The sequence below is a fragment of the Musca autumnalis genome, unplaced genomic scaffold (genome assembly GCF_047663935.1).
Source record: "Musca autumnalis isolate F117 unplaced genomic scaffold, ASM4766393v1 scaffold_185, whole genome shotgun sequence".
NCBI lineage: Eukaryota > Metazoa > Arthropoda > Insecta > Diptera > Muscidae > Musca > Musca autumnalis.
Genome location: NW_027411739.1, coordinates 133,143 through 145,293, shown reverse-complemented (window position 1 = coordinate 145,293; position 12,151 = coordinate 133,143). Strand labels below are relative to the sequence as shown.

Below are 12,151 nucleotides of genomic sequence, written 5' to 3'. Positions count from 1 at the left end.
ATATTAAAGCTTTCCCATTAGGGAAGCTAATTGGGTTGATGGGGATATATGTCAAAGCTTCTGAAATGGAAATAGAGGTCAAATAACCCATTTTTATTTATGTGCATTTTTAAATACGTGTAAATCGCGTAATTATCAAAATCAGTTTGTCCGCATATGATTTTCATGTACAGCAATACCGTATATTTTAATTTGAATATAGTTTTCGAAATTTAATTTGGAGGCTAAGATGTAGCATCGGCTGCATCTTAGTGCCTAAAAACCTATATAACGTCGCTAACTTGCGCGGAGTGCGTATGCTTTTTGTCCGCATCCGATTTCAGTGTCCACCATAAAAATCTACATCGATATATATCTATTTCAAGGCGGTCAACGAAGAACCGTGGATGTAGCATCACACGCTATTTTTTGGGATAAAATGAATGTAGCTCCCTTATCAGTGAAGTTTTCAAATCTCTGTTTCCGCTAAAACAAAGATGCTGTATTAGTTGTTTCATTGCAGTGGAAACGAACCGCAGAAAACGCGATAAAATACGCGATATTTCCAAAAACAATTTTAGGTGATTTTTCTACTTTGGATTTTCTTGTAACTCGCGTTTTAGTGGATGGATTTTCACGGAGAATGATTTATTAGATCCGGAACGTAAAAAACTAAAATGTGCAATCAAGTACGAGGAAATCGAATGACAATTGTAAAAATTAGGCCCGAATAATATGATTTTTAGAAAAATATTCACACAAAATTTCGTCATTTCGATACATATTTCTGTGAAGCTGTGGAGGCTACATTCACGATATACGTATCAAAAAGCTCAGAATCGCAAGTACTATAATCCTATTAAAGCCTTTTTGAAAAATCTGTTTGCGGAACGCGACTAGAAGAAAATGTCAAAAAACACTGTAAATTTGGCTTCAAAATGTCAGCGTCATTTATTGGTAGACGCTGATGAAATTTTGAAAAGTTATACATTAGTGAGATTATCCTTATTTAGTTGGCTTCTACTTTTACTTTGACAAGAAAATTCTTGAGAAGTGTGGTTTACTCACAAATCGAGAGAAAACAAAAAAAGACACGTTGGCTTCAACCCATTTTTACCCATTTTCTAACGTAAATATAGCCACAGCTTCCACGCAAATTAACTTTTGAGGCCAATTTTTTTTGCCACGTCCAAAAACATTTCATTTTATCCATAAACATTTAATTTGTATAATATACAATCACAAGTCGCGTGTTCTAAAAGGGTAAACCTTGGCTTCAGCTATGTTAAATTTTCAAAAATATTGGTGATATACACTTTCATACGGGCAAAATGTGCCTCATCGAAATAATGGTTTTAGACCCCAAGTATGTTTGGACGAAATGTGTTTCAGACAATTTGGAGTTGATTTAGCAATGCCCGTCCGTCTGTCTGTCTGTCCGTCTGTCTGGCTCGCTGGTGCGCACGATAACTCTCGAACTGATGGACCGATCCGGTTCAAATTTTGGCTTTCATAATATTTTGTCCAAACTTAGTTTAAGTTCGAAGATGAGCTATATCGGTCCACTCCTTCCGTTACCTGCCCCACAAAAGTTCCAAAATGTTCGGAAAATTTGTGGGCATGATAACTCTTGAAGGGCGTAACCGATTTTGTCCGTACTTTGCACATCGTGAAATTTCTACCAGACTTAGATGAGGTTCCAATATGGACTCAATCGGCCCACTCCTTCGGGTACCTCCCACACAAAATTTCGGATAAGTTCAGTTTAGGACCTGCTCTCGAATCGCTTTGATTTTTGTTGCAACAACTTGTATTCATTTCCCCTCATACCACGGTACAAGTTTCATCAGGGGTAAGTCCATACTTCCTTAGAAAATGGCCGCAAAGTTGCAAAAAGCCCCTATGACACATTATGTAGTGGTTGGAGCGCAAGATAACTCTCGAACGGATCTGTCGATGCGGTCCAAAATTTGGACTTCGTAATATTTTATCAAAACATAGTTTAAATTCGAAGATGGGCTATGTCGGTCCACTCCTTCAGGTACCTCCCCCACAAACTTCAAAAATGTTCGGAAAAATTTTGCGCACGATAACTCTTGAAGGAAGTGACCGATGTAATTTATACTTTGCACATCCTATTATATCTACCAGATATAGATCAGGTTCGAATATGGATTATATTTGTCTACTCCTTCTGGTACCTCTCACACAAAATTTCGGATAAGTTCACTTTAAGACCTGCTCTCGAATCACTTTGATTTTTGTTGAAGCGATTTGCATTCGCTAACTCCCTTACGACGGTAAAAGTTTTTCAAGCGGCAAGTTCATATTTCTTGGGAAAACAGCCCGAAAGGTGTAAAAAACCCCTATGTCATCATATGTGGCGGTCGGAGAGCACGATAACTCTCGAACTGTTCAACCGATTTGGTCCAACATTTGGTCTTCGTCATATTATATCCAAACTTAGTTTCATGGGCAATATCGGTCCATAAGTACTTCTCCCCAATATTTAAAAAAATGTCACTAAAATGCTAGGACGATATCACTTGAATGGGGCAACCAATTCGGTCCAAACTTTGGATCTCTTAATATTTTATCAAAATTTGGTTTAACTTCTAAAATGGCCCATATCCCTAAGGGTACCTGCCCTACAAAAGTTCAACATTTGTGTCTTAGTGCAGTTAATTCCTAATACACATTTTTGTCGGCAAGTTCAAATGTCCAAAAAGGGCCACAAAATTCTGAAGAGACCTTAAATACATTCGATCTGTCCGGAGGTGAAAGTTTCGCTTCACATTGGCTGAGGGTATATATCTGTCGGCAAAGCCGACTGACACTTTTTTACTTGTTTTTTTTTTTTAATTTTGCCTGTTATGGCGAAGATAATTTTAATATTAATTTTTAATCAATTGAGTTGAACTTTATGATTGCAGATTTACTTGATGTTATCATGTCAAAATCTCGAATTCATGATCTTTAGAGATTAAGACGGTAATACTAATAATTGCTCCACGTTCTGGAACTTATTTCAATACACCTTCCGGAATGAAATTTGTATTGCAGTGTAACATTTAACCAAGCCCAGAGGAATAGTGTTCCAGAAATCTTCGGTGTAAGGATCTGCAAATCCTTGTAAGGAACTTATCTAGTCGTAGAAAAAATATAATCTTCAATTCAGAGTTTAAAGGCTTCTTTGACCTGGAAAAATATTCAGGGCAATCATGAATATTTCTCTCGGAATTTTCCACACGTTAAATATTTAAAAAAAGTGAAATTCTTTCAAAAACTTTGAAAACCCCTATAATCACTTAATTATGGACAAAAATATTTTTTTTTGCATAAATATAGAAATAAAAAATTGCGAAATTGGGAAAAAATTCCGCACGAAATTTTTATTTATTGTCCTGATTGTTACAAAGTCTATGGTTAGAGACTCTGTTTGTCCTATAAATAATTTTATTTAAACTTCCACATTTGTATATGAATTATTAATATATTCCTCCTTCTTAATTTTGTACTTTTTATACCTTCAAAAATTCGCCAACAAATTGGAAACATATTGAATTTGGTCGCTTAGCAATGCCATTTTCATAAGCTGTAAATGTGAGTACAAGTTTATGGCGGCCCTCAGGCATAAGTGGAGCATCATTTATTAAGTTCATCGAATACGGAATGTAATGATATGTCAGCTGAGAACACAAAAACAAAAGTTATTGTATTCTCCAAAGAGATTTAAAATCCTTCAATACTTACTCCCCTATGATTAACACATAACCGTTCTTCGGTTGGTATGTATTTCGTCCAAACCTGATACCAAATTAAATCTTCTTTGTATTGATCTTGACAAAAATCGTTCGATAACAGGTTGTAGACGGTTGGCTGCCAATTGCCACGTTCGTATTTGAAAACTTCACAGCGTAACTAGTCGTCGTCGGCAAAAACATTTAATCTTATTGAACTTGGATTTTTTTTGGCAGAAAGGTGGTCTACTCACTTCAATACGATCCTCTGGTTGCACATCCCAAACAATGGTCGCGTTACCCGATAAATAAATATTTCCATCCGAATATTCTATGTTGAATTCGGTTACATCGAACAAATCACGAATGCCATTATTTCCCGGAATGTCGGAACATTTGTCAAACAAATTTTCATTTGCGAAAAAGAATTGATAAAGTCTAGCGTGATTTAAAGGGAGAATATAAATTAGACAAAATACGTTCAAAACTTTTCGAAACACCATTTTGCTAGGCAATTTTTAAAGTAAGTATCAATACCATTGGATTGTGATTTAGTATAAGTATGAACAGTACACACAGGGCTACAAACTTCATGAAGAGGGTGGAGAGTTCTCGGCTATTGCAAAGAACTTTTGTGATATCTTAACTGCTCAGGGAACTACAGCTTAAATATATATTTGATGTTAGATGTCAGCAGTTTGAATTCATAAACTTCTGAGTACAAGACAGGTATGCGAATAATTGATCCACACTCTGGAACTTATTTCAATACACCTGTCGGTATGAAATTTGTATTGCAGTGTAACATTTAACCAAGCCCAGAGGAATAATGTTGTCAACACTCTAATTAACTAAGTAATTACATAATTCAATTTGCCGGATATTGTAAACGAAGAACATATCTGACAATTTAATAAGTATTTGTTTTACAATATGTCATTAATATCACTGTATGTAGTGTTTTATATTCTGACACAGAAGATCGATGGAAGATCAAAGATATGATGACACGTGTGTCGGCGTCTTTCTCTATCACTTGCCGGTTCAGTCTCTTCTAAACTGCTAAAAATTTTGTTTTACTCCCGAAGACAAAGTTGTAATTCTTGCCTTATAGAACAAAAAATGCGAACACATAAAATCCATCAAACTGCACCCTAAAGATCAAAACCTTGAAGGTAAAATTTCTTTCACACATTTTTCCTGGCTGGCTGGCTGGCTGGAGCGCACGATAACTCTAGAACGAATAAACCGATTCGGTCCAAAATTTGGCTTTCATAATATATTATCCAAACTTATATCGGTCCACTCCTTCCGGTACCTCCCCCATAAAAGTTCGGAACATTTGTGAGCACCAAAACTCTTGAAGGGAGTAGCCGATTTGGTCCATACTTTGTACATCGCAAAACTTCTACCAGACTTAGATGAGGTTCCAATATGGATTGAATCGGTCTACTCCTTCGGGTACCTCCCACACAAAATTTCGGAAAAGTTCAGTTTAGGACCTGTTTAGGACCTCGAATCTCTTTGATTTTTGTTGTAGCAACTTGTATTCACTGCTCCCCATTCGACGGTACAAGTTTCATCAGGGGCAAGTCCATACTTCCTGAGAAAATGGCTCGGAAGGAGCAAAAAAACCCTATGACACCGTGTGTAGTGGTTGGATTATGTTGCATAACTCTCGAACGGATCTGCCGATTCGGTCCAAAATGTGGCATTCACAATATTTTGTGCAGGCTTAGTTTAAGTTAGAAGATAAGCCATATCGGTCCACTCCTTCAGATACCTCCACCACAAAATTTCAAACATGTTCTGAAAAATTGTGCGCACGATAATTTTAATGGGAATGACCGATTTTGTCTATACTTAACGCATCCTATTATATCTACCAGATATAGATCAGGTTCGAATATGGACTATATTTGTCTACTGCTTCGGGTATCTCCCACGCAAAATTTTGTGCTTACGAATTATTTTGATTTTTGCTGAAGCAACTTGCATTCGCCGCCTCAATTGCGATAGTAAAAAGTTTTTTCAGGGGCAAGTCCATATTTCTTGAGAAAATAGCCCGAAAGTTGTGAAACAAAAAACCGCTATAGCACCATATGTTATGGCTGGAGAGCTCGAACCGAATAATGTGTTCGTCCACACTTTGGATATCGTAATATTTCTTCGAATATTAGATGAAATTCGAAGGTGGTGCTTATAGGTCCATTCGCTAAAATGGTACGCGCGAAATCTCATAGACCTAGCAACCCATTTGGTCCTAGCTTTGGATCTCTAAATATTGTCGAAACTTAGTTTATGTTCAAAATTTGGGCCCTATCTGTGCAATCCTTGGGATACCACCCACACAAATGTGCAACAATTGTGTGTGGTTAAGGGTCTGTTCGAGGATCCTTTGGACATTTTTTCCGAAGGTTTTCCTAGTGGTCCTGTTAACAGCGATATTATATTACGTAAAAAATCCATATCTATCGATATCCCCGCAAACTTTTGAGCTTTAATACTATCCATATTTTTGTCGGTTCATACGCCCAAAATTTTGAAACCCCCCAAAAAACATCAGTTTGGACAAAATATTACGAAAGCCAAATTTTGGACTGAATCGGCAGATCCGTTCGAGAGTTATTTGCGCTCAAACCATTACATACGGTGTCATAGGGGTTTTTCGCGGGGTTTCAGGCTATTTTCTCAGGAAGTATGGACTTCCTCCAGATGAAGCTTGCACCGTCGTATAGGGGGCGGTGAATACATGTTGCTACAACAAAAATCAAAGCGATTCGTGAACAGGTCCTAAACTGAACTTTTCCGAAATTTTGTGTGGGAGGTACCCGAAGGAGTGGACCGATCGAGTCCATATTGGAACCTCATATAAGTCTGGTAGACATTTCGCGATTTGCAAAGTATGGACCAAATCGGTTACTTCCTTCACGAGTTATCGTACGTACAAATTTTCCGAACATTTTCAAACTTTTGTGGGGGAGGTACCGGAAGGAGTGGACCGATATAACCCATCGGGAACTTAAACTAAGTTTGGACAAAATATTACGAAAGCCAAATTTTGGGACCGAATCGGTTGATTCGTTCGAGAGGTATCGTGCGCTCCAGCCAGCCAGACAGAGAGGCAGAGACCTCCCCCACAAAACTTCGGAAATGTTCCGAAAATTTTTGTGCGCACGATAACTCTTGAAGGGAGTAACCGATTAGGTCCCTACTTTGCACATCGTGAAATTTCTACTAGACTTAGATGAGGTTTCAATATGGACCCAATCCGTCCACTCCTTCGGGTACCTCCCACACAAAATTTTGGAAAAGTTCACTTTAGGACCTGCTCTCGAATCGTTTTGGTTTTTGTTGTAGCAACTTCTATTTACTGTCCTCTATACGACAGTGAGAAAATAGCCTGAATGGTACATAAAACCCCTATGACACCGTATGTAGTGGTTGGAGCGCAGGATAACTCTTCAACGGATCTGCCGACTAGGTCCAAAATTTGGCCTTCGTAATATTTTGTCCAAACTTAGTTTAAGTTCGAAGATAAACCATATCAGTCCACTCCTTCAGTTACCTCCCCCCAAGAGTTAAAAAATGTTCGGAAAAATTGTGCGCATGATAACTCTTGATGGTAGTGACCGATTTGGTCCATATCAGGTTCGAATATGGACTATATTTGTCCATTGCTTCGGGTACCTCCCATACAAAATTTTGGATAAGTTCATTTTAAGAACTGCTCTGGAATCACATTGATTTTTGTTGAATCAACTTTCATTCGCTGCCTCAATTAGGACGGTAAAAGTTTTTGTCAAGGGCAAGTCCATACTTCTTGAGAAAACAGTCCGAACGGTGTAAAAACCCTCTATGGCACCACCTAGTGGCTGGAGAGACGACAACTCTCGAACCAAATACTGAGTTGATCCACACTTTTCATATCGTAATATTTTTTCAGGGGCAAGTCCATACTTCTTGAAAAAACAGTCCGAACGGTGTAAAGGATTCCATGGCACCACCTAGTGGCTGGAGAGCACTACAACTCTCGAACCAAATACTGAGTTGATCCACACTTTTCATATCGTAATATTTCTTCGAATATTAGATGAAATTCGAAGGTGATGCTTGTAGATCCACTCCTTTCGGCACCTCCCCCACAAAAAATCGAAAATATAAGCTAAAATAGTACGCGAGATATCTCATAAACAGAGCAACCCGGTTAAGGGTCTGTGCGAGGAATCCTTGAAAAGTTTTACCTAGTGGTCCTGTTTACAGCGATATCATGTTTTTCGTAGGCAAGTACATGCTTCCTGATATAATGGTCCAAAACCTGTGAATTATATGGTGACCGACTAAAACGACAGGTGGTCGCGATATCTTTCGAGGGGAATGACACCCAAAATAAGACCCACTTTCAAAATGGAATATGTCGGACCATTCTTTTCGATACCTTCCCCGCAAAACTTTTTGAGATTCTATCCAAATCCATATTTTTGTCGGTTCATACGCCCATAATTTTCAAACCGTTTTTTTGTTTTGTTATGTTTTAAACTGACTACAAATAGGCAAAAAAAGTTAGTTTATTATCAGTCGAAAAGTTATCTGGCGTTGGACAATACTGACTACTCAGGCGCTCATCGCCTTGTAAAATTAGTCAGTTGGCATAAGGGAAAATAATCGATAAAATGCCACTTATGTTTAAAAAAAAAGCTAGCTTTATGTGAGCTTTAAATCGGCACCCCAACAGCGGCTATAATACCAAATTTCCGAATTCCAGTTCTATTCATAATACAATTAATACTTTTTGTATGAAAGTACGAATTTTATTTATTATCTCCAACAGTAATTCCGAATTTTTAAGGATTTCACCTCTATCCGTTCACCCAAATCTAAATTGTACCAAATTTAGTACCATTTTGTACTTTTCGTAACCATAAAATACGAACTTCCAAAACTATTCCAGTCCTACACTCCAACAGTAATCTGAATTCCAAATCCCAGCTATCTCCGTTCACACAAATCCAAATTATACCGTATTTAGTACCATTTAGTACTTTTCGCACACATAGGTACGAATTTCCAAAACCACCTCAAAGCTACACTCCAACAGTAACCTTTATTTCAAATATCAGGATTCCAGCTCTATACGTTCACCCAAATCAAAACTGAACCAAACATAGCACCATTTAGTACTTATCGTACCAATAAGTACGAATTTCCAAAACAACTTCAATCCTACACTCCATAAGTAATCTTAATTACAAATTTCAGGATTCCAGCTCTATCTGTTCACCCAAATCCAAATTGTACCATTTAGTACATTCCGTACCCATAAGTACGAATTTCCAAAACTACATCAATCCTGCTGTTCGGCAATTGTTGTTTTCTCAACGTTTCTTTATTTTAGAATGAATGAAAATTATATTTTTTGATTTACATAAAGGTTCATAAAATCTAAGTTTACTGCGTTCAATGTATGTGTTGTGTGTGTGTGTGTGTGTTTAAATTTTGTATAACTCCAAAGTACAAATTGACAAAGTATTTATAAATAGGTGTATATAAGAAAGCAATAACATTCTCCTCCCCGTGAATCAATCCGATTCACCAATATTCTTTGCAAAAACTGCCAATTTCGATACAGGTCTGCGTTTGATTCCACTTATTGTTTTAACTTCCGCAATTCTAATTTGGCCGTCCTTGGCAGGAAAAACGTTTATAATTCGGCCTTTCAAACATTGACTTCTGGGAAGGGATTTGTCCAAAATTATTACGAGATCGCCAACTTCCACAAGAACTGACTTATTTCGCCATTTAGTCATACAAATCAGTTGTGGAAGATATTCCGTGATCCTTCTTTTCCATAAACGCTTTTTCAAATTTTGTGAAATTTTCCATTGTTTACGAATGCACAACTTCTCATCCGTTACGTTCGGAGTTTGAGTAGAATTTAAACAGCCGATTAAAAAATGATTTGGTGTAAGAGGTTCATCATCTTCTGCTGCGACAGGTACTTCAGTCAGTGGTCTTGAGTTTATGATGTTCTCAGCTTCATTTAACACACTCTGCAGTGTTTCAACTCGTGGAGATGATTCTTTTAGTGTTTTCTGAAGCAATCGTTTTATTATCTGAATTAATCGTTCCCATGCGCCACCAGAACTAGGATTATCCGGGCAATTAAAAATCCATTCTATATTTCGGCTAGACGCTTTTTCGAAAAGATCATGTTCATTAATAAGTTGTTCTTCCTTATTTAAAAGTTTTTGTGCTCCAATAAAATTAGTGCCATTATCACTCCTGATTTGTACGGGTGTACCTCGGCGATTTATAAAATTTCTCAGACATAAGATAAAGGCATCTGTAGACAAATCATGGGCAAGTTCAATATGAGCGGCTCTTACAGTTAGACATGTAAAGACTACGGCCCATCTCTTCTCTTTACGACGTCCAATTGCCACGTCGAAGGGATCGCAAAGGTCCACACCTGTATATGTAAACGGCCTTACAAATGGCGCAACTCGATCCGGTTGTAATTGTCCCATTTGTGGTATTATCGGTTTAACAGAATCAACTTTGCATGTCAGACACTCAAGCATCACCCTTTTATACAGAGTTTTTATTTTAGGAATCCAATATCTTTGCCGCAAATCGTTTATAGCGAGACTTTTGTTTTGGTGGTGATTCTTTTTGTGATAATACTCCATTATTATTATTTTATTATTTATTATTATTATATTATTATTATTATTATATTATTATTTTAGGCACTCGGTGGTTTTGAGGTAGTATTATTGGTCTTCTTGCGTCAAATGGCAAATACAAAGCTTCATCCAAACGTCCCTTCACACGAAGTATACCATCATCGTCCAAATAAGGAACTAAGCTGTACAGAGGACTTCTTCTTGATATTGACACGCCCTCCCTTAAAGCCCTTGATTCACTTTAAAAACATTCAGCTTGTACCAATTTACAGATTGTTTTATCAGCTCGATCTAATTCGATATTATTCAAATCACCTGAATAAACGGGACTCAACCTAGCAAATTGTAATATCCAAGCTACGCTCCTTTTTAGCTTTGTATATGATGAGAAATTATGGTAGTTAATAAGCGACTGATCTTGAACCGTACACACATGCAAGCTAGAACATATTTCTTCCTCTTGTGTCCCCTTGTTAAAAATAATTTCATTTCCTGGCCAATGAGCTGCGTCTTCTTTAAGAAATGCTGGACCAGTTATCCAAATGCTATTATTAGTACACTTCGGAGGAAGAACAGTACGTGTTCCGGAATCAGCCGGATTTTGCTGAGAAGGTACATATCTCCATTAACAAGGATTCGTTGAACGCAAAATTTCCGCAATTCTATGACTTACAAAGGCTTTAAAGCGCCTGTCGCTTGAATTTATCCACTGCAAAACTGTTTGAGAATCGGACCAATAAAATACTTTTGATATGCTGACTTCATGATTTTCTGTTATAACTTGGCTTATCCTTGTTCCCAAAACGGCGGCTTGGAGTTCTAAACGGGGAATACTCAATATCTTAATAGGCGCACATCTTATTTTACCCATGACGAACGAAACAGATTCATTAATTTTAAAGTAACATACTGCTGAAAATGCTTCTTGACTTGCATCAACAAATACATGTAGTTGTATATCGGATTCAAACAACTTTGGGGACAGACAACGATTTATTTTGAATTCTTGTATGTTCCGAAACTCATTCCAACATATGCACAATTTTTTCTGCAGGTCTTTAGGTATTGGATCATACCAATCTAACTTATATTTCCATGTTTGTTGCACCAATATTTTTGAATATAACAGGAAATCTGCAATCAAGGCAAACGGATCGAAGACAGCCATAGCAATCTTTAACAGTTCCCTTTTCGTTGGAACTCTGGAACCATTCAAAACATCTTCGGCAAGAGAGTAAAATTTTGTTTTAAATTGAAAAACATCTTCACTTTTATTCCAGTACATTCCCAAAATTTTATCTGCAGATGATTGTTTCTCCATATTCATATTACTGTCATTTTGGCTAGTTGCTCCATTCATGCTATTTTCGATATATTTACTATTGGAAACAAATCCTCTTAATTCGAATCTTCCTTTTGCGTGTATTGAAACTACTTGCTTACATATTTCGATTGCTTCAGCCTCGTTTTTAAAACTTGCAACAAAATCAACGACGTAGTGCTTTTCAATTACGGCTCCTGCGGCATCAGGATATATTTGGGCAAAGTCTGTAGCATTACAATTCTTTATATATTCTGCACAACAAGGAGAACATATAGCACCAAATATCATGGTAAACATAACAAAATGTTGCACTGGTTCATTCGTGTTGCCGTTTCTCCGCAAAAATCTTTGAGAATGTTGATCTTCTTCACGTATTCTGATTTGCGAAAACATTTCTACAGCAATAGTTCCTTGACGAAATT

At 37.2% G+C, this 12,151-nt stretch overlaps 1 protein-coding gene across 1 annotated transcript; it reads right to left on the bottom strand.

Moving 5' to 3' along the window:
- Nucleotides 1-3,351: 3,351 nt before the first annotated feature.
- LOC141391877 (uncharacterized) lies at nucleotides 3,352-4,232 on the bottom strand. The gene is made up of 3 exons (XM_073964567.1): nucleotides 3,974-4,232; nucleotides 3,733-3,900; nucleotides 3,352-3,668 (listed from the first exon to the last, which is right to left on the bottom strand). The coding sequence occupies exons 1-3, from the start codon at nucleotides 4,220-4,222 to the stop codon at nucleotides 3,501-3,503; spliced, it is 585 nt and encodes a 194-aa protein (XP_073820668.1). The 5' UTR covers nucleotides 4,223-4,232; the 3' UTR covers nucleotides 3,352-3,500.
- Nucleotides 4,233-12,151: the final 7,919 nt, after the last annotated feature.

What these genes read in the sequence shown, in the direction of transcription:
- LOC141391877 (XM_073964567.1), bottom strand. Translation starts at nt 4,222, where the DNA reads ATGGTGTTTCGAAAAGTTTTGAACGTATTTTGTCTAATTTATATTCTC. An exon ending in AACCAGAGGATCGTATTGAA is followed by an intron (nt 3,901 to 3,973) that starts GTGAGTAGACCA and finishes GACGACGACTAG; the next exon opens with TTACGCTGTGAAGTTTTCAA. An exon ending in TATGTGTTAATCATAGGGGA is followed by an intron (nt 3,669 to 3,732) that starts GTAAGTATTGAA and finishes TTGTGTTCTCAG; the next exon opens with CTGACATATCATTACATTCC.